Source organism: Pavona decussata, unplaced genomic scaffold, assembly GCF_977016875.1.
Source record: "Pavona decussata unplaced genomic scaffold, jaPavDecu1.1 SCAFFOLD_321, whole genome shotgun sequence".
NCBI classification, from domain to species: Eukaryota; Metazoa; Cnidaria; class Anthozoa; order Scleractinia; family Agariciidae; genus Pavona; species Pavona decussata.
In genome coordinates, this window is record NW_028145711.1 from 911,236 (window position 1) to 932,450 (window position 21,215).

The 21,215-nt window shown below is 38.7% G+C and overlaps 4 protein-coding genes across 4 annotated transcripts in view; all 4 read left to right on the forward strand.

Annotated features, from left to right (window-relative positions):
- The window catches only part of LOC146453927 (uncharacterized), a 251,249-nt gene that overhangs the window by 190,602 nt on the left and 39,432 nt on the right, over positions 1-21,215 (forward strand). The window lies entirely within an intron of this gene.
- LOC146453933 (uncharacterized) overlaps positions 1-21,215 on the forward strand; it is a 236,753-nt gene that overhangs the window by 119,794 nt on the left and 95,744 nt on the right. The window lies entirely within an intron of this gene.
- LOC146453937 (uncharacterized) overlaps positions 1-21,215 on the forward strand; it is a 76,864-nt gene that overhangs the window by 6,822 nt on the left and 48,827 nt on the right. The gene's annotated exons all lie outside the window — the stretch shown is intronic.
- Positions 17,785-21,215, forward strand: part of LOC146453938 (uncharacterized) — a 29,050-nt gene continuing 25,619 nt past the window's right edge. The window contains exon 1 of the mRNA XM_085096057.1: positions 17,785-18,893. Within this exon, the coding sequence (XP_084952183.1) occupies positions 17,875-18,893 (1,019 nt within the window). The 5' untranslated portion in view covers positions 17,785-17,874. The remainder of the gene's footprint in view (positions 18,894-21,215) is intronic.

Genomic DNA, 21,215 nt, shown 5'->3' on the forward strand with positions numbered 1-21,215 from the left:
AGCAAACAGCACTAAAATAGGATGTCAAGATTCTCGAGACAAAAAAGAGGCCAAGCTTACATATGTCTTCTGTGTGGCAAGTGTTTTTCTGGTTCAAAAGACCTAAGGAGACATGGAAAAGTACATACTGGAGAGAAGCCCTATGAATGCAAACAGTGTGGCAAGTGTTTTAGTGAATCAGAAAATCTAAGGTCACATGAAAGAGTTCATACTGGAGAGAAGCCAGATGAATGCAAACAGTGTGGCAAGTGTTTTATTCGAGCAGGAAATCTAATGTCACATGTAAGAGTTCATACTGGAGAGAAGCCATATGAATGTAAACAGTGTGACAAGTGTTTTAGTGAAGCAGGAAATCTAAGGAGACACGAAAGAGTTCATACTGGAGAGAAGCCTTATGAATGCAAAAACTGTGGCAAGTGTTTTAAGGTAGGAGGAGCCTTAAAAAGACACGAAAGAATTCATACTGGAGAAAAGCCTTATAAATGCAAGCAGTGTGGTAAGTGTTTTAGTACAGCAGGACATCTAAGGACGCATAAAAGAGTTCATACTGGAGAGAAGCCTTTGAATGCAAACAGTGTGGCAAGTGTTTTAGTGTAGCAGGAAATCTAAGGTCACATGAAAGAGTTCATACTGGAGAGAAGCCTTATGAATGCAAACAGTGTGGCAAGTGTTTTAGTGTAGGAGGAGCTTTAAGAAGACATGAAAGAGTTCATACTGGGGAGAAGCCTTATAAATGCAGTGTGGGAAGTGTTTTAGTGAAGCAGAACATCTAAGGACACATAAAAGGGTTCATATTGGAGAGAAGCCTTATGAATGCAAAGACTGTTGCAAGTGTTTTATGGTAGGAGGAGCCTTAAGTAGAGTTCATACCGGAGAGAAGCCTAATGAATGCAAGCAGTGATACAGCACGACATCTAAGGACACAAAAACGTTTATTTTGGAGAGAAGCTTTATGGATGCAAGCATTGCAACATTTTTTTTCTCTACTTGAAGAGTTTAAGAAAACACGAGAGATCCCACGACGATGCTACGGATTCTGACCAAGATAACAAGTGCACACAAACTAACGATTTGATAAAATTCCACTCTGGTCATGTTAAAAAACACATCTGCTTGTGAAGTGCTACTTCATGGTTACTATGAAAATCATATGATGATGATTAACTTAACATTTAGGTTTCTCTCATGTCTTTTATCGTAAAACGAATGCGGCTTGTGAAATTTGAATGAGTAGAAACCACGAAAATATGATTATACCCCAGTGCTGTTATACCCCATTAATTGGCGCCTATTTAATACCAATCAAATTCCAACAACAAGAAGCAATAGAAGAGTGGGGATCAATGCCCCCCTTCATTTGTACTACCGACTATAGTGTATTGCAAAGAGTGTCAAGTGTATTGTAAATATAGGCGCTAAAATAGGTGTTAGGATCGTTGTGGCATGTTTACCTTCCAATTAGTTTTGTAAATATTGATCTAGGTATAAATAGGGGCGACATTCATAATTGGAGTGTGAGTTAAGTTGGACTGTGTGAGATCTGTATGCACTGTGAAAACTAGTAGTGCGTTTTCTTGTAATATATCAAACACGAGGAACAGTGTTTCATCAGATATCCAAACACTGAGAAGTAGGTTATCCTCGTTTAGTCCCCCGTTTGCCTACTAGGGCTAACGCTCAGTGGGACATTTATCTGTTCACATTCATCTTCTGTTTCATACGTGGTAACGACACAACATTCGTTCTATGTTCATATGACAGCCGCCAAAGTTTTTAAAACTGTGACTACACTCGACAAAGAGGGTTCCAGTCAGACAAATTAGGCGTTTTCTGTTCCGGTTTCGTTAAAAACCAGACAGCTTCAGTTTGGAGCGATCACTTGAATGTTGAATCAAGAGGTAATACAGTGCTATTTGTACATCATGCACTCTTTATATATAGTTTGTAAAATATCCGGCAAGTAATGTCTACCTTGCGGCACTCTTTTTGTCAGTATACGTCTTAGTACACGTGATGTATAAGACTCATTATGCCACCTTAAACTTTTTAGTTCACGTAATGTAAACCTTTGGTGTTCCGTTAGATGGTGGATAATCGTGCGTTACAGTCAATGAATGAATGAATCAATCAATCAATCAATCAATCAATCAATCAATCAATCAATCAATCCATCCATCCATCCATCCATCCATCCATCCATCCATCCATCCATCCATCCATCCATCCATCAATCAATCAATTTTAAGAGACTTAGCGTCTAAGAGCAAGAGAAAACAAGAACAAGAAATGGAATCCGTGTCTATCACTTGCCAATGCTCTAAAACCTATTCCACGGTGTAAGCCTTGTTCACATTTTGTTTAAAAACTGCTGGCGTCACAAATCGTTTCCGTAAAAAGACGAATAAACAAAACCAAGACTATCTCGGGAAACATTGGAGTGATGCCTCTCAAACTTGGCACCAGTAATGTACGCCAGGTAATGTTGCCATGGTAGTAGTCTCGGCTCCAGTCCCTTTATGCTGTAAATTAAATATCTCCATTTTCGACCAAAGACAGTCCTACTTAAAACGCACGAAGTGCCCATAAGCCCTACGCCTCCTCACCAGCTCAATTAGTGTAAACAACGGCTTATTAGGACAAAAAATGAGAACATCAATCGAGCATGGAATATACCCAAAAGCAAAATCGTTGCAATGGTAACAGCAGAGTGAACGTAATTTTGTGTCTTACCCAAGGTACATCACTTGTGCTAAGCTAGAGCAACATCACTCCAATGTTTCCCGAGATATTTTTGATTTTGTGATCTATCTTTGTAACTAAAGGATTTTTGGCGTCATCCGTTTTTTGTGTGTGTGTGTGTGCGCGCGTGGGTGCGTGCGTGTGTGTGTGTGTGTGTTGAGGGTTTTTTTCCCAACTTTATACGCCTTCTGTTTTTACATAATTCCTTGCCGCTGTGGGTTGGAAAGATAGGTAGAACTGGGTAGGAATTCATCAGCGATTGTTCCTCTTTTTTTAAATTACGCAATTTCTCTACATTCCGTGTCATTCTCAACATTTCTTCTTGGATAGGATCTTCTTCGTTCTCGTTCCGTCTACTTACCCTTTTTTTTCATAGAGGACGCGGGTGTGTGTGCATTTGTTTGTATTGTTTATACCTTATTTTTTCCTAACTTGAGATGACTCCATACAGTTTGTTTGTTCTGGTTTTTTTTTTGACTCCATACAGTTATTTGGCGCGCGGCGACTGGATACTAAAATGGCGCGAGCGCGCGCAGTTTTCTGACTGATACGTGAATTTTTTGTTTTGCTGGCGCGCGAAAGAAGGCCAGTTTTAGCCTGAAAAGTAAGTCTATTTTGACGAGTTTTCCAAGCGGAATTTTTCTGAAAATAGGCTCAATGTTAGGATTTAGCTGGTATACGTGCTCCAAAAAATCTTAGGGAGAATTATACATAGACAACTGCAATAAATGGCATAAACGAAAATTGCAGAAATTGGGAAAACAAAAGTATAGAATTTGTTTTGACTTAACGAAAAGATACTTTAGAGTTTCTCTCTTCTTTACACTAAAATGGCAATATTTACCGCGCGAAATTCGGACAAAACTGTTTTGAAACTAGCTAGGAGTGAAGGAATCAACAGATGTATCATCCGCTGGTTGTCATGAAAGCAGGGTTTAACAATTGTAACGGTGTTTTCAACGAAGCATAAGGACTTAGATACTTAAAAACTATGTTTGAACCCAAATATTTTAACAGGGCTGAAACAACCAGGCCACCAAGAAAATATTATAATAATTTCATCAAGCATTGCGGCGTATTTTGCGGGCTAAAATGAAGAATTCAGCGGGCTAATATATATTTTAGCCCGCTGCCCTGAGCCAATAAGAAAGAAGAAAATAACGTAGCCAGCCAATCAGAACTGGAAGCCATTCAACTGTTCGCGCCGTTTTCATGCTTGTTTGACTGGAAGCGCTGTCATCTGCAAAGAGATTGTTTTGAGCTACAAAATCGATGGAAAACTTAACGAAGAAGCAAATTCTCAGTCGTCTCAGCGAGCTAGATGACTCAGAGGACTTTAATACAGAAACTCGTGGACGATGTTGGAAATAATGCCTTTAGTAGCTCCACGACCGGAGGCAAGGCGAATGTAACTTGTCTTCTTTGAGCGAAACCAGCTCAGTTAAGCAATTGCACAATTAATTTTAACAGTCGTAAGATACTATTTCTTCGCTGTTTACAAAATTTTGTTATTTTCCTTTTGAAAATTTAGAAGCAAAGATTCTTTTGACAAATTTTGCAGTGTTCTGCCAAAGTTTTAAGTTTTTGTGAACGGGGAAAGCTTTTGTACAATAAAATAAACGCCGACGCGATTCCGGCAGCGTACACAAAAGATATCGCGATCGCTTACTGTACTGTCTTTGATTCCTTTTGTGAATGCGCTCTAAAATTATTATAATAGTAATAGAGTTGATGTTCTAGGGCGTAAATATGTTTTTGGCCCGACTCAGGCTCATTTTAGCCCTCGCCTTCGGCTCGGGCTAAAATGAGCTTGAGTCGGGCCAAAAACATATTTACGCCCGCGAGCATCAACTCTATTGTTATATCACTACCAGTAAAAAATTGAAGAAATGGTACAGAGCCACCTTAAGTCGTTTTTTTCTTTTTCTCCTTTATCATCTAAAATGAATGCGGGTAATTCAAATTTGATGTATTATCATTAAACGCTCGGGGAATCGGGGATCAAATCAAGAGAAGGAGTATATTGTCATACCTAAACGGTTATAATACTTATTTTAAATAGTTAAAACTATTTCCTCCCACTGGCTTAAACGGGAGGCGAGAACCAGATTCTTCGTCTTCTGCGTCATTTGTGGTTGAAGCTGAATCTCGCTGAAAAACAGCGGTCATTTTGTTTATAGATCAAATAAACTGAGCAATTTTATATCGTAAATCACCTTATCAGTGAGAGTCGGATCACATTGACAGCTCTTTCCGGTAATAATAGACGCCCAGTATTCCCTTTATAACCTGTTGTGTAGCATGAAATAAAACCAATATCACTTCTCTCCACTGGATTCCATCGTTTGCTTATCCTATACCCCCCCCCCCCCCTTCCAGCCATTCTGCCTTCGAAATCCGCAAAATGGATAAAGTGACCCTCGCAATGTAAACTGTCGTAAATGAAAGTCCTTGACTGTGATGAAACAGGAGTCCAAAGGAATTTGCCTGATAAATACCCGTAGTTCAACTGCCCTAGTCTTTTATTTTCTATCAACTGTTGTGCTTTAGTCGTATTTTATTCAAATGAGACGAAGCAAAACCCCCCGGCTAATAGGCGAAATTTTCGTAACCGCCCTCGTCATACTTCACGTTTAAGGTTACCGTATACCTTTAAAGGTGTCTCGCGTCTAAGAAATGTAGCGCGTCCGGTTTGAACTGTAGATATAAAATCCCTATATAAAATTAAAGCTTTTAGAACTGGCTATCACACTATACCAAGAATTATTGATCATTTGAGAAGCCATATCAAACACTCGAAAGTGTGTTTCATCAGATATCCAAACACCTCGAAGTCGTTTAAAAAAAACTCGCCTCGTTTTTTTAGCCCTACTTCTCAGTGTTTGGATATCTGATGAAACACTCTTCCTCGTGTTTGATATATTACATTAAACCCTTTATATAAAATTAAAGCTTTTAGAGCTGGCTTTCACACTATACCAAACTGAATTTGAAATATAATGAAATGTCGAATTTTTAGTGCTGTTTCCTCGAATCAATTTTTCACTTGAAGGGGACACTTTAAACAGCTAAAACTCAAAGGGAATTTGTTCGTTTGCCTTCAAATTTGGACAATAGCTAGTTGAACATATAAACAACGAAAAATGTCTGCGAATTTTCTCTTTCTAAGTATTTTTTCTCCGGGAACGATTTTTTGAACGATCTCTCCACATTTTTTATTTTAATCCGATTTAAAAAATGTTTTGTAACTTTGCACTGCAATTGAATATGGCAAAACGCAGACACGTTTTATAATTTGGCGCTTTGGGTCCGAAAACTGAGGAGCAAATAAAAGTAGCGAAAAACAAAATTCGCTTTGACTTATAGCTTTTAAAAGGTGATTCGGACACTCGCATTTAGAGGTCGTGGAAAATTCGGCAATTCGTTTTATTTTAAAATTCTTGGTATAGTTTGATAGCCAGCTCTATATGCTTTAATTTGATATAGGGTTTTATAGCTGTTTCGACAAAGGTTGTCCAAAAAAGCGTAAAAGCGTACGCGACAATGCCGAAAGGTAGTCTGTGAAATACCCCATAAATTTCAATAAAAGCTCCCGAGCAATATGAATATATTCTGAGCTTTCATTGAAATTTAGTGGTTTCCCAGACGCTTTTAGGGTTTTTTTGGACAACCTTTGTCGAAACAGCTGCATATATCTTCAGTTTAAACCGGACGCGCTACATCGCTTGGACGCGAGACACCTCTTAAGTTATACGGTAACCTAAAATTGCAAAATTTTGAGTAATTTCATTTTCAAACTGATGATAAAACTCCACAACCAGTTGTTTCAAGAACTTTGTAAAGAAAATGCAACAGAAATTAGTTAATTCAACTCAAACATTTTGTCCTTACCTGATTCCCTCGTCTAATCACACTCAGGTGAGCAACATTTCAAGCGAAGGGCGTTGATGATATTGAATTGTCAATATTTTGGTTTCATAATTTTGTATTTTATAGAAATTTGTCGCCTAGGAAAATCTAAAACGCGCATACAGTCCCTTTATGATGCTATAGTAACTGGGTATTGCCTGCGCGCGCATAACAGCGTGAGCTGGCTTTCTGTTATGTCTAGCGTAGGCCCAGTGTCAAGGAATCGCCCGAAGGCTATGGGTTTGAAAACATTCTCTATGGGCTTGAAACATTTGGGTAGGAAGAAAACCTGGGTCTAGAAAAATGTTGAAAAATATCAATTACGATATTCTTCTTCCTCTGTTGTTAAGGACTGTGCCTCCTACAACAGAGATATTTCGTGGCAGTTTATGACAATCTTGTACCCGGAAAGGAAAGCAGACTCTGGGTACAAGATTACAGTTTTGGTGATTTTGCGTGAAGAGCAGACCTTAACAAGGGCCACTGGAATTCAAAAACATATTGTAACCACGAAAAAACAACAACAACAAAAAACACAACAGCTACAACAAAAAACATTAAAGTACACGCCGAATCAAAACGAGGCACCATCCTGACAACCAAGGAGACCCAGAGGCGAGAGAAAATTGGAAATGGGCGGGAACAATTTCGACTGCTTTCCTCGTCCCCACTATCTTCCGCTTGGTGTCCGAGGATACCTCGTCCTAAGGGTCTTCGTGATATTCAAAACGGCGATCCGGGTGAAAAGCAAGTTCAAACAGCCGAGCACGGCCGCGTTCTGGGATACTTTCCTGAATCAACACCAAAACTAAGCAAATTTTAAATGCGTGTTCGCAGGCTTGCAATCCCAAATCTACCCTGGGTACCAGAGGTTTTTCTCGCGTGCGGCGGGACTTGTCGGCCGAAGGCCGACACAGCTCCACGAGCGGCGAAGCCGCGAGAAAAACCTCTGGCACGGAGCGATGCTTTTTACCGTCCCCGTTGACCTTTGAGCTTTTTTATCGCATTACATTTACGCCAATCAGATTGGACGTCTCCAACTGTGATCATGTGGATCTGCACGTGAAGAAATGTCAGAAATGGGTTTCCAATTACAGAAGCTCAAGAGGTGTCAATTCGCTATGGCGTTCGCGGGAGTCAATACAACTCCCGTAAAGAAAGTTTTGAATCCAAAATCTGCCCTCTCTTGTCGCCTTTGTGGGGCAAGTGTTGCTAATGGTGGTTATTACAGCCTGACATCGGATACTGCCGAAAAGTTAAGTATTTGTTCGAGAATTTCTTCGTTATTCGGTGTTGAAGAAAACCTGTCTGTTGGGCCGCGTGTTCTTTGCAAGAAGTGCTTTCGACGCATTGAACGCTTTGAGGTTACGCTGAAAGAGTTGCCGTCCTTCAAGTCTCGATATATTGAAAATTTCTCTCGAAAGCGAGAGACAACAGTAATCAACTTTGTAAAGACGTGGATCTGATAGAATATCATATCCGTGATAAACGAACACCCTGCAATCTCACCGCAGGTTATAGCAACAACTTGAAATCACGAGTAACGAATTCCACGGATCCTATGTCTTCCTAGATGACATATATTTAGCGCTGCCTCCTAAAGACACGGATCTATTAGACTCTCATATACGTGATAAACGAACATCCTGCAATCTCACTGCAGATAAGCATGAAATCACGAGTCAGTTAAGAAATCCCCGGATCCTATGTCTTCATAAATAGCATTTATTTAGCGCTGTCTGATCTCTTGCAGTTAATCCGAGCCGGTGAACCTAAACAAATGCCACAGAGCTAGCATATCCAATGGCATGTGAAGAACTTCTCCTAACGGCTCAGAATGATCATAAAGAAAATCTCCATTCAGTATATTTGAGTTTTTCCCTTCATGATCAAGATTAACATCTCATGAAGCAGAGATACGCTATAAAGGCTTTAAGACCAATCTTTTAGCGAACTGCAGGAGTCGTGCAGGCCCGTCAACACTTTTAAACTCTGCGTTGAATAAAATTCAATACCCCACTTGTTTGCTCATCACTTAACTTCTCTACACCGTCAAACCTTTCTAGCACATAGCTTATACTTTCCTTCAATGCCCTTTCCAAACTCTCACAAACCGCCATCACTACACTTCTCGCAGGAACGCTTACGTGATGTTAACAGCACAGTTGGAAATATTCTTTCACGTGCTGGTCTATTCTTGTCAACCAATTGTAGCGTCTGTTAGATTCAGAGTCCCTCAGGAGGACGCTCGGAGCCAATCAGCCGTCTTGTCCAAAATCTGGACCAACTGATTTAACCGTGCTAACGATTGGTTCGGCGCTATCAAAGGGATGGCGCTCTGGTCCAGAGGCTTTTCGCGCGGGTCATTATAAAGACTTGACAGAAACCGGAAACCGCGCTAGAAAAGTCTCTGGCACCCAGGGTATCCCAAATCCAGTCCACCATTCAATTCGTCCACTCCGCTGGGTAACCGCCCCGTTAGTACGTGCATCACACTGATCTGTTGCCCTTGGTGGTTGATTGAGTGAGCGGCAAGAGTTGAGCTGAGATTTGTTTGTTTGCAGGTAAGACAAGCTGTTCAGTTTACTTTTAGGCATAGTAGAGATCATTGGGTGACATCATTAATCGATTGAGGCAAGCAATGATTTTAACCAACACATTTAGATATTCGAGAAAGTAAGACACGCATTCTGGGGAATACAGCTGACTACACGAATACAGTTGAGTTTTTGTGTGGGAATTTAATCCAACTTTATCCAAGGAGATCTGCTTATGTTTTGGGTTAAATTGAACTTTTGAAATATTCGCTACCCGCAAACTATAAACACCTAACGGCTAAACTACCCATTTACGAATGAGCCGGCTGGTTTGGCTGGCTTGTAGGGCCAAACAACTCGACAACTTTACTAATTATGGTAGAACATTCGGTGAGTGAAAAACTAAGACTGTGGACTTCAGACTGCAGACTACAAACCCGGAGTAAAATGCAGACTGCAGGCCAAAGAAAAAAAATGCAGGGAAGAGATTGCAGAGCAGGATAAAATGTAAACTTTGGCGAAACAGCTGTAAATCATTTCAAGCAAACACCTGAGATTTGCTAAAATTTGAAATCGTCATTATACTGTCACGCGCCTTTATTCTCCTCAATTTCTTCTAGTTTGCTTATGTGTTACGAATCCATTCATTTCAATTGAGTGTTGATGCATGCATTTAACATACCTTCATGTTAACTACTCAGTCCCAGGTCTACACCTCCTAATTATTATAAAAGCATAAACAAAAGAAGGAAAGCATTAAGCTCCCTCAACACAAACCTCATAGTTATGACAGTTATAGAGGGTAGCATAACCATGGCAAAAGCACAGACACACTGTAACGTAAAAGGACAGTGTCACCTATTTTTTAGTTTCACTATATGAATGAATAGCCATTATCACTATGAAAAGGATATTTGTTTTGATGGAATCATTAAAATAATGGCTGAGTGTTGTTTACAATAACCCTGCTAGTGTACATAAACTATGCTTTGTTATGTCTGGCTGCAGATGGCTATGATGGAATTGGATTGCATCTAAAAAAAAAAGCCAACTTTCAACTTTGTCAAGTGTTTCCTGTGTATTTTAGAAAAGTCTGTAACAACTGATAACAGTTTGTTTTTCTCAAGAGAAAAACCTTAGTCTTTTCTTCCCAGTGTTGTAAGAGCGATTTCATGTAAAAAGACATGTTCTTTGTCAAATATTTCAGCAGTTTTGACCAAAATATGGCAAAATCGTCATGACAATGCCCCTTTAAACAGACTGTGGCCGTAACTTAATTTTCTTTTATAGATGTCTAAGAAGCTACAACTTAAACAATCAAATGACAAAAAGTTGTGAAAAGAAATAACCCTGTTATAACAATGACTTCAGATCCTATCAGTAGAATCCATTTATTCTTGCCTAAAGGGGGCTTATAATGGCTTTGTGGTTCCAACCTCATTGCGTTAGAACAAACAGCTTACTCTGTCTGTATTTCACTAAAAGTCTGCAATCTGTCCACTGAATTTTGCCCTTGTTCTGTAGTCTACAGGCTGTATTTCACATGATCCAGTGTTTACTCTTGTTATTCAGTCATTTTCTTTAAGTTTTATTTGTTGTACACCTGTACATCCTCTATTCTTGATATTTTGACTTATGACAGACAGACAGACACCTTTATTTAATTAGAAAGCTCAGGGTAGACCCGTCAGGAGCTTAAAAGAACCCTGGCATGTTTTGCAAGTAGTAAAGGAGAACCACCAGTTCTTCATATTAATGTAATAATAATTATATTGTGAATTGTCACCCTTCCTACATTATTATTATTATTATTATTATTATTATTATTATTATTATTATTATTATTATTATTATTATTTTTATTATTATTATTATTATTATTATTATTATTATTATTATTATTATTGTTAGTTCTAATCAGTAATGATTTTGAAAGACATTTTAAAATAGAAATAAGTGAAAATAAAAACAAACAGCATTTTGGAAGTTTCATGACACCATTGTCGAATTATTTCAAATGTCACAAGCCAATAACATCATGAAGATGTTGTAGTGTTGTTCGTTTTATTATTGCTCATTACTCGGGCCGTAAGGCGGACCGAGTTAAGGTTTCGGTAGCATTATTAAATTCTTTTTTCTTTTTGGGGTCGCGATGGGCCGAGAGATAAGACTGGTACGAGTTACATTTTCTGTCGTGTTATCAAATTCTTTAAATTCTCGGTCGCGTTCTTTGTTTTCGGGCCGTGAGGAGTGTTTACAACATGCGAGCCAGACGTGTAAAGCATGAACAAAACATGCGAGGCATGCAAGGCATGAACAACCCCAACATAAACTGCTAACCGTTAAGTTTACCAAGTAGCTATTTAAGCTAACCTAAGTGCTATTTAGGCTAACTGGAGTGCTCTTTAGGCTAACTGGAGTGTTTTTTAGGCTAACCTGAGTACCTCAAGGTTAGTTTTGTTTAACCGAAAATTTGGCAACTAAATCAGTCTATGACCTTGTGGGCCAAGATAGATAAAGATGTCTCACGTTTACTATAAAAAAACAATCAATGTAGAAACGGTTTCTGTCTTCAAATGAAAGGTGAATAACAAAATAATGCTTTCCCCTGAATTTCATTTAAAAATACAAACAGCGAAACATTGAAAAACGTGCAAGGATATAAACGTACGCGTGATGCGTAACGTTACTCTAGATCTCGGGGGGGGGGGGGGGTGGGTAGGAACCCAACAGATGCTTGGGTAGGGAGGTGCGGCGCGGGCGTTCAAACCCTGACCCTGTTTAAGACACAATTCTCCGATTTCCCTATCCCGTTTAAGACAGAATTCAAAATTTTCAGGCCCTTTCTAAGACATTTAACCCAAAATCACACCCTGTTTAAGACTAGAATGAAATTAGAATACACTAGTTTCTTACTGTAGTTTAATGCATTGGCAATCACAATCTGTTTAAGCCATTAGGTCATGTAGGGATACCCTGTTTAAGACAGAAAGTGATGAAATAGACACCCCATTCAAGACAAAACACCCTGAAAACCATACCCTATCGGGCCGCACGTCCCCGTTAAGGTCACATAAGGGAGTACCCCCCCGGTCTAGATCATAACGAAAATTACGATCCGTCATTGACCCGGCGTCACACACATATTAGGACCGTATAAATGGTTTCTGTCTCTAAACAAAAGGTGAAAACGTAAGGATTAAATCCCGTGGATTATAAAAGCATTCGTATGACAAATGTCATTTTCTCCTGTAATTCATTCTGACTGCAAGAAATGCAATTCTATCTGGTGGTTACTTATTGCCTCACTATGTCTCTGTATCTATCTATTTGGTAGCCTGCGAGTAAGCTCTCTTGGGGGTGGGGGGCGGGAGGGGGAAAGAGGATCCACCCCCAAGAGAGCTTGCTGCAGGCAGGGGGAATTGGGGGAATTGGCGATGCTGGAGGTTATCACTGTTAAAAGATCGTAGGCTTTACGCACCACACAGTCAAATATGGTCCGAGTATAAGCTGGAAACAGCTTCTTGTTTCATTTTAAAATTAAAGTCAACCTCCCATAAGCGACCACCCAAAATGTCAAGCCTAGGTGGTCGCTCACAGGAGTTTGTTGCTTATGAGAGTTCAAACTTAAGGGACCTAAATTGAACTCATTTAGCTCAAGGTGATGCTAGAGATTTAGTAGCCATAAAAGCATTTTTGATCTTTTCAGATCTATGTTGCCAAAGAATTTCAGTATGCAAGTTGATGGTTTGCCTGTGGTAAATTACCTAAAAAGGCGAATGGGGCAGGTCTAATTCGGGACACCCGGTGCCTCCTATTGTGCCATGCATGTTCCCTGAACTACCAAAGAATGTACATTTGATAACTTTACAAAGGCAAATTGTCCACCTTCCAACAGGGGATAGATAGGAGGACGTATGTAACAAGTAGTCGCTAACGGGAGGTCAAAAACAGAAGAAAATTGGAAACTGTCATCTCTTAAAGTGGTTGCGGTTGCCTACAAGAGGTGGTTGCTTACGGGAGGTTCAAACTATAGGGCTTTTCTGAGAAAAATTGGGTATTTTGGAAACATGGTTGCTCAAGAGAGGTGGATGGGGGGTGGGGGTTCGACTGTATTATTAAATTACTATTAAAAATATGCACCCAAAATGGTGAACTTTATGTATTATGTACCTTTACTGTCATGCTAAATGAACTGCTTAACACATACTCCTTCCAATTATTGGTCAAATCTGATTACAGTCATCTCTGTCTAAGGCAGACACCCTCAAGCCCAGCTCCTTTTGTCTACCTTGGTGAGGTGTCTGTATTTAATTACAAGCGTGAACTGCACTGAGACAAGAAAAGGTGAAGCTGTCTACCTTACAGCTGAATTAATTCATTGAATTGATTTGAATGTTTGATTAGCAAACACAACATGTTTTTTTATTAACAAGCTGAATTGTATGTCTTGTTATTGAAACTCAGCAGAAATGCAATTGAAACCAAATTTGTGATTGATTTTTATTATCCTTCGGATTATCAAACCTTTGATTAAGTTCAATGGAATGATTGCTCCAGACATAAGGTTATGTTTTGGTTGAAAAGGCACATGGAATGGAATTAGCAGTTTGGCAGGTGAAAGATTTATTTCATTTGACATTTGTATAGCCTCTGATTCAGTTGTTTTTAGGGCAGTCATATTACCCTCCTGTCCACATGTGCCTGTTAGCTGGAAGGCCACATTCTTTTGTCGTTGTGTACTTTTGACCAATCAAATCTCCTATCAGGTAGATCTCCAGACTTCTTGTGGAAAATTATTTCTAATTGATTAATGCTCTGTAAACACATGCCAAATATACGGCTGAAACTTTGAAGAAACATGGTTGATGTTTTGTGTAAGACACATAACTTGGATTAACTCTGTCACCTGTTAGAATGGTTTGGATAAGTTTGTGGAAAAAGTGGCACAGATACTGTTTATTTAATCAACTATTAGGGTCTGAAGACCACAGCATTTATTCGTAAGAGCTGAGCACCAGAGCTCATTTGCTGTGTCAAATGCAGCAAGGGACTATTGCAATAATATTTTGAAAAGGCTTAGAAAATGTGGGGAATTAAAGTAGTTGAAATTGGCATTAGAGATAAAATCATCACATGTGCCATAACAATGAATTGCTTTTCAGTAGTGAAACTGGTTAAGTTAGCTTAATGAATATGGCAGCCTTTAATGGGTCATTTCGAATTTTTTGAGTAGATTTTCTTTACCAAGGGAACATTACTCGTTCAACAAACCTGAATTGTCCATATGTTTGTTACATGGTCTAAGAACCCCTTCTGTCTTTAAGCAAGCTTGGATGACACAAGGTAATAATTTTCTTTTCTGTCGGAGGAGAAGAGAACTTATGACTAAACTACTGACACCATCGTACATTAAAATCCAAACCATTTCATTTTTCTGAAGACTTGAAGTGTCTTGTTTCAAAGGAAAGTGTTTCTGTGTTTTATGGAGTCATTGTTCAGGATTGATAATAAGCATAAACACTAATGAACCTTTGTAGCGTTTTTCGAAAGCCAAAAAGCTAGTTATGCAAAACTATAAAAACCTATCTCTCCAGTAAACTAGAGGATGTTCCTATCCATTGAAATTTTGCATAATTTGAAATTACATATCTGTAGAACAGGGAATTGAAAACAAAAAAAACTTCTGAAAGATCAAGCGAGTATCTACGTGAGTTATTATTTTCTAAAATTATTTTTTTATTCTCATTGAAATTAGCTCCCAAAAAATACCCACCATTACATTTCCAAAAACTATGTTTACAGATCCATAGAGTGGCGTACAAACTGATATTGTTTTTATAACATTTTTTAACAGAAACTTTCTTGATGCCCTCCTTCCCCCCCCCCCCCCATGCATGTATGAGCATTTTAGAATACCATAATCATAGCAGTAGCATAATCAAGCAATTAAATCAAATGTTTCTTACTTACTGCTTCTGAGCTATTTTTTAAAAAAAAATATTTTTATTGTTGTCACTCAATCACTTGGTTGCTTCGATCAAAAGGCACGCTTGTATTTCAGCTCTTGCAGTGAGCAAAAGCTGACAGGATTAGAAATGAACTTAACAGAAAGTCACAAAGTATTGCTTCTTCCTGCTAGTCTTGCATGCAAATTTTATCCTTGCCAATAATTACAATATTAATGTAATCCGAGGGCTTGAAGTGGGAATGCAGCCCTTGAACATTCCTCACATCAATGTGCTAGAGATTGAACATTTATGTCTAGAGCTGTCAATCAATCAATCATTTCATTTGTCTATTTCAAAGCAATTACATGAAGTTTCATATTAAATTATTGGGCTGGATCTCTTAGCAAACCCTTTCAGTTTGGGGCTTTACAAGGGGACCCCCTGATTCAATATTACACATGGCTGTAATATTCAGTTTATTGTTCATTATTATTCATGATTAATAGATTTGATATAACGTATGCTTTTTACTAAAACTGTTCACTGTTAATGATTGATATTTTTCTCTTTCTTTTAAAGGAGAAAATGTGTTTTATTGGGAGTTTCTTGAATAAGCTGTCATTTCTTTGATAGATTTTGGTAAATTGTTCCATATTAAGTTTCCCTTGTATTTTGCCGAGTGATCTTGTGTTGTGCTTATCAACATCCTTATTTAATCCTAAGTAATCATTGAAGAGTGATGGCAATATACTGTCAAAGAAACCGAACATGAACAAAGCAATGGTTTCATTGTTTACATCATCTAAAGGTGAAACTGCTAATTCTTTGAAAAGAGGACAAGTGTGGTCTGTGATTATTTTTGAAAATGTGATTATCCTTATGATTTTCTTATGTAATCTCCTTACTGGTTGTAATCTTGTTGGGTATGACACGTACATGTATTTGTCCACACGATGTTACTCCAAATAAGGTATGGGTAAATTCTGAATGCGTAATATAGATATCGCATGACTACTCTGGGTAAATAATGTCTTGCTGTGCAGAGTATGCCAGTAGTTTTGGCAATTTGTCTGTGGTGCATGGTTAGATTTATGTTAATGGTTGACCTCAACGCTAATGCAACGTCATTTAAAACTACGGTTAATTTATGTCATAGACCTATTCGGCTAACGCAGTGTTGTACCCAATTCAAATCTTTTGGGCATAAAATGTTTTGTTCTATTATTTCCATATCATTTTTAAAAATGTGAATGCTACATTATAATGCAAATGCAATAAACAAAGAGTTTTAACCCCGGGGGATCTGAATTGGGTACAACATTGGGTTAGCCGAATAGGTCTATTTGGGTTCTTCGCGACTTTTTCAAGTCCTTTAACGTATAGAATGAGGGCGAACTACCCGGGAACGTATCTATTAGGAACGACTATCTGAACGGCGGCCTTGTTGTCCACACGTAAGGTTTCATCAAGACTCCAACACAGTTTTCAGAACGAAAACAAACCTTTATGCTTCGAGGACAGATCTAGTAGTATCGGTAATCTCAAATCATCACTAAATGTTGAAATGAAGTTACTTGATCTTTTTTACCAAAGGCAAAAGTCTTTCTTTCTAGACACCCCTCAGACCTATAACTGCTGACAATTGGTACTATAGTGGACAAAAATATCCCGTCTAGCGTAGGCGTTGGTTGATTAAGGAAAACAAAATTACATTGGTGTTTTTTGTGCTTAGTCTAAGGTTTTTTGTTATCAATTCCTTCAATGATTTCTATCGTTATACTACCACTAGCATCCACGTGCTGTCTTCAATTGTATTTTATGTTTTGTTTTGTGATTACTTATGATCGTAGATTAGAAGTAGCCTAATCTTTTTTTGCAATCTTTTCAGCAAAATATACTTGTTGGGAAATTTTATAAAAGGACAAGTGTCTTTGACAGAACCATAAGCGTACATAAGGTTGTCGTGAGTATTTGGAGCAATTTATGGCCGAATATTAATTTTGTTTACTGAAAATCAGTGTGATGTTAGGGTGAGTCTCAAAACTACACACTTTATAGGTAGAAGCAAAAAAAAAAAGGAATGTGTGTCAGTTATTGTAGTAAGTGAATGTCACTTCATTTTCTACAACTCACATTCCACAATGCTTTTGGCCATTTGAGGTTGTTTTGTTGTGTTGGAAAGAGGTTTAGATTTCAAACATGTATTGTTTGGATTCCAGAACGATGTATCATTTTCAATAAAAACCCATTCCAGAGTTTAAATTTTGTGGCCTGACTGGTAGATTGCTACCTAAAACCATGTCGCGTAGGTCCCCAGCCTCACATCTTGAAGTCTCACCAGAAACTGAAAATTATATCGTTTTGTTCCATATTTATTCACTTCTTTAGTTTCCGACATGAAGTAAGGGCCATCTTCAATAATCTTCGGTCCACCAAAAAGGAGCTTCAATTTATAGCATACAGTGTCCTTGTTAACACAGATGTGCTTGCAAGCCTGTAAACCAGTCCACAGCCCCAAAGTTGACGATGATAAGCGGCACGTACTTGAAAGTTCCATAATCCCAGCAGTCACACTTAACTCATGCTTTACCTCATGAAAAACATCAACCACATTTTGTACTGAACTTTCTCGGTTGGCTTATGTCCTGAAAAGCACTAACTACCACACGTAGATAAAAGGGACGACCGAAGAACCATTTACAGAAGCCAAAACTTGCTCTTGCACGCTTTGCGTGCTGATGTTTAACTATTCTAAAGCCTCACAGCATGATTCTTTTTGTTCACCTTTTCGGTTACATTCAGATGGTTATTTAAATTACCTTTCAGATAGCAAACAGCACTTAAGCAGTATGCCAAGATTCTCGAAGCATAAAAGAGGCCACGCTTACAAGTGTCTTGTTTGTGAAAAGTGTTTTCGCGACGCAGCAGATCTAAAAAGACATCAAAAAAATCATACTGGAGGGAAGCCTTATGAATGTAAACAGTGTGGCAAGTGTTTTAATCAAACAGGAAATCTACGTATCCACGAAAGAGTTCATACTGGAGAAAAGCCATTCCAGTGCAAACAGTGCGGGAAGTGTTTTAATCAAGCAGGACAACTTAGGAGGCATGAAAGATTTCATACTGGAGAGAAGCCATATGAATGCAAACAGTGTGGCAAGTGTTTTAGTGAAGCAGGAACTCTAAAGTTACATGAACGAGTTCACACTGGAGAGAAGCCTTATGAATGCAAGCAGTGTGGCAAGTGTTTTAGTCAAGCAGGACACCTTAGGAGGCATGAAAGAGTTCATACTGGAGAGAAGCCTTATGAATGCAAAAACTGTGGCAAGTGTTTTAAGGTAGGAGGAGCCTTAAAAAGACATGAAAGAATTCATACTGGAGAAAAGCCTTATAAATGCAAGCAGTGTGATAAGTGTTTTAGTGAAGCAGGACATCTACGGACACATAAAAGAGTTCATACTGGAGAGAAGCCTTATGAATGCAAACAGTGTGGCAAGTGTTTTAGTCGAGGAGGAACTTTAAGGACGCATGAAAGAGTTCATACTGGAGAGAAGCCATATGAATGCAAACAGTGTGGCAAGTGTTTTAGTCGACGAGGAACTTTAAGGACGCATGAAAGAGTTCATACTGGAGAGAGGCCATATGAATGCAAACAGCGTAGCAATTGTTTTAATACAGCAGAACATCTAAGGACACATAAAAGAGTTCATATTGGAGAGAAGCCTTATGAATGCAGGCAGTGCAACAGGTTTTTTCGGTACTTAAGAAGTTTAAGAAAACATGAGGGATCCCACAAGGATGGTACGCATTGTAATCAAGATAACATTTGCGAGCAAACTAACGCTTTGATAAAAGTCCACTCTGGTCATGTTGAAAAACACATCTGCTGGATTTGTGAGGAGGAGTTCAGTAGTGAAGCGCTACTTCTTGGCCACTATGAAAATCATATGATAAGTGATTAACGTAGCTTTAAGGTTACTCTTATGTCTTTTATTGTAGAACGAATGCGGCTTGTGAAATTTTAATGAGTAGAAACTGCGAACATATGAAGAGTATACCCCAGTGCAGTTATACCCCACTTAATTGGCACCCACTTAATGCTTATCAAACCCCAACAACAAGAGGCAAAAGAAGGATGGGGCCCAATGCCCCCTTCATTTGTACTACGGACTGTAGTGTATTGCAAAGAGTGCCAAGTGTATTGTTAATATATGCGTTAAAATAGGTGTTAGGATCGTTGTGGCATGTTAACCTTCTAATTAGTTATGTAAATATTGACCTAAGTATAAACAGGGGAGACCTACATAATGGGCAATTTCCGAGTTGTTGTGAACCTCACTACGAAAGCGAGGCTAAGTGCAAATCATTTCATATGAAAATTAGTTTTGTTTGCATATGATTGAAAACTAATTTTCATGACAAAAACTTTGCACTTAACCTCGCTTTCATAATGAGGGTCAAAGTAACTCGGAAATTGTCTATTGGAGTGTGAGTTAAGTTGGACTGTGTGAGATATGTTTGCATTGTGAAAACTTGTAGTGCGTTTTTTTGTATAATAAACGAGTTAGCTCAGATACAACACCGACGGCAAAGGAGTTATTGCACAGTTATTGCTAAATGGTAAGAGGTAAGGACGAAGCTGAATCGTTGTCTACCATTGGCTCATTGCTTAATTCCTATTTCACAGGGTAAGCCTGGTTTACGAAGTGCCGAATCCGTCGTAGCTCAGTCGGTAGAGAAACGTTTTTTTCTCAAACTCATTAATAATCCAAACTGAGAAAACAAAGGAAATCACTAGGATGAAGGAAGTTTGGAAAAGTGTTCTTTTCAAATTATAATAAATGTTTGAACTGTTTGCTTTGAATTTCTCCAAGAATGATAAATGGTTTGCGAAGGTATAACAAACACTAGAAAGATCGTTTCGTCCGATTTTCAAACGCCTCGAAGTTGGTTTAAAAGTCGGCTGCGTCTTGTTGTTCAAGCCACTTCTCTGTGTTTGGAAATCGGATGAAACTGTTCTCTTTGACATGAAAATCCGGAGATGGTGGGTTCGATTTCCACCGAGATGAAATGTTTTTCTTATCCTCGTTTAGTCCCCCGTTTGCCTACTAGGGCTAACGCTCAGTGGGACATTTATTTGTTCACATTCATCTTCTGTTTCATACGAGGTAACGACACAAGATTCGTTCTATGTTCATATGACAGCCGCCAAAGTTTTAAAAACTGTGACTACACTCGACAAAGAATGTTCCAGACAGACAAATTTGGCGTTTTCTGTTCTGGTTTCGTTAAAACCAGACAGCCTCAGTTTGAAGCGATAACTTGAATGATGAATCAAGAGGTAATACGGTGCTATTTGTACATCATGCACTCTTTATATATAATTTGCAAAAACTCCGGCATTTAACGTCTACTTTGCGGCACTCTTTATTTCAGTATATGTCACCGTACACGTAATGTATAAGACTCATTATGCCACCTTAAAATTGTTTAGTTCACGTAATGTAAACCTTTGGTGTTCCGTTAGATGGTGGATAATCGTGCGGTACAGTCAATCAATCAATCAATCAATCAATCAATCAATCAATCAATCAATCAATCAATCAATCAATCAATCAATTTTTTGGACGTGTCTAAGAGCGAGAGAAAACAAGCACAAGAAATGGAATCCGTGTCTATCACTGGCCAATGCTCTTAAACCTATTCCACGGTGTAAGCCTGGTTCACATCAAGTTTTTGTTTAAAAACTGCTGGCGTCACAAATCGTTTCCGTACAAGGCCGGACAAAAAACAAAATTAAGACTATCTCGGGAAGCATTGGAGTGATGCTTCTCAAACTTGGCACCAGTAATGTACGCCAGGTAACGTTGCCATGGTAGTAGTCTCGGCTCCAGTCCCTTTATGTTATGAATTAAATATCTCCTTCTTTTGACCAGATAAGGAGTGGCAGACAGTCCTACTTAAAACGCACGAAGTGCTCATATGCCCTACGCCTCCTCACCAGCTCAATTGGTGTAAACAATGTCTGATTAAGACAAAAAATGGGAACATCAATCGAGCATGGAATATACCCAAAAGC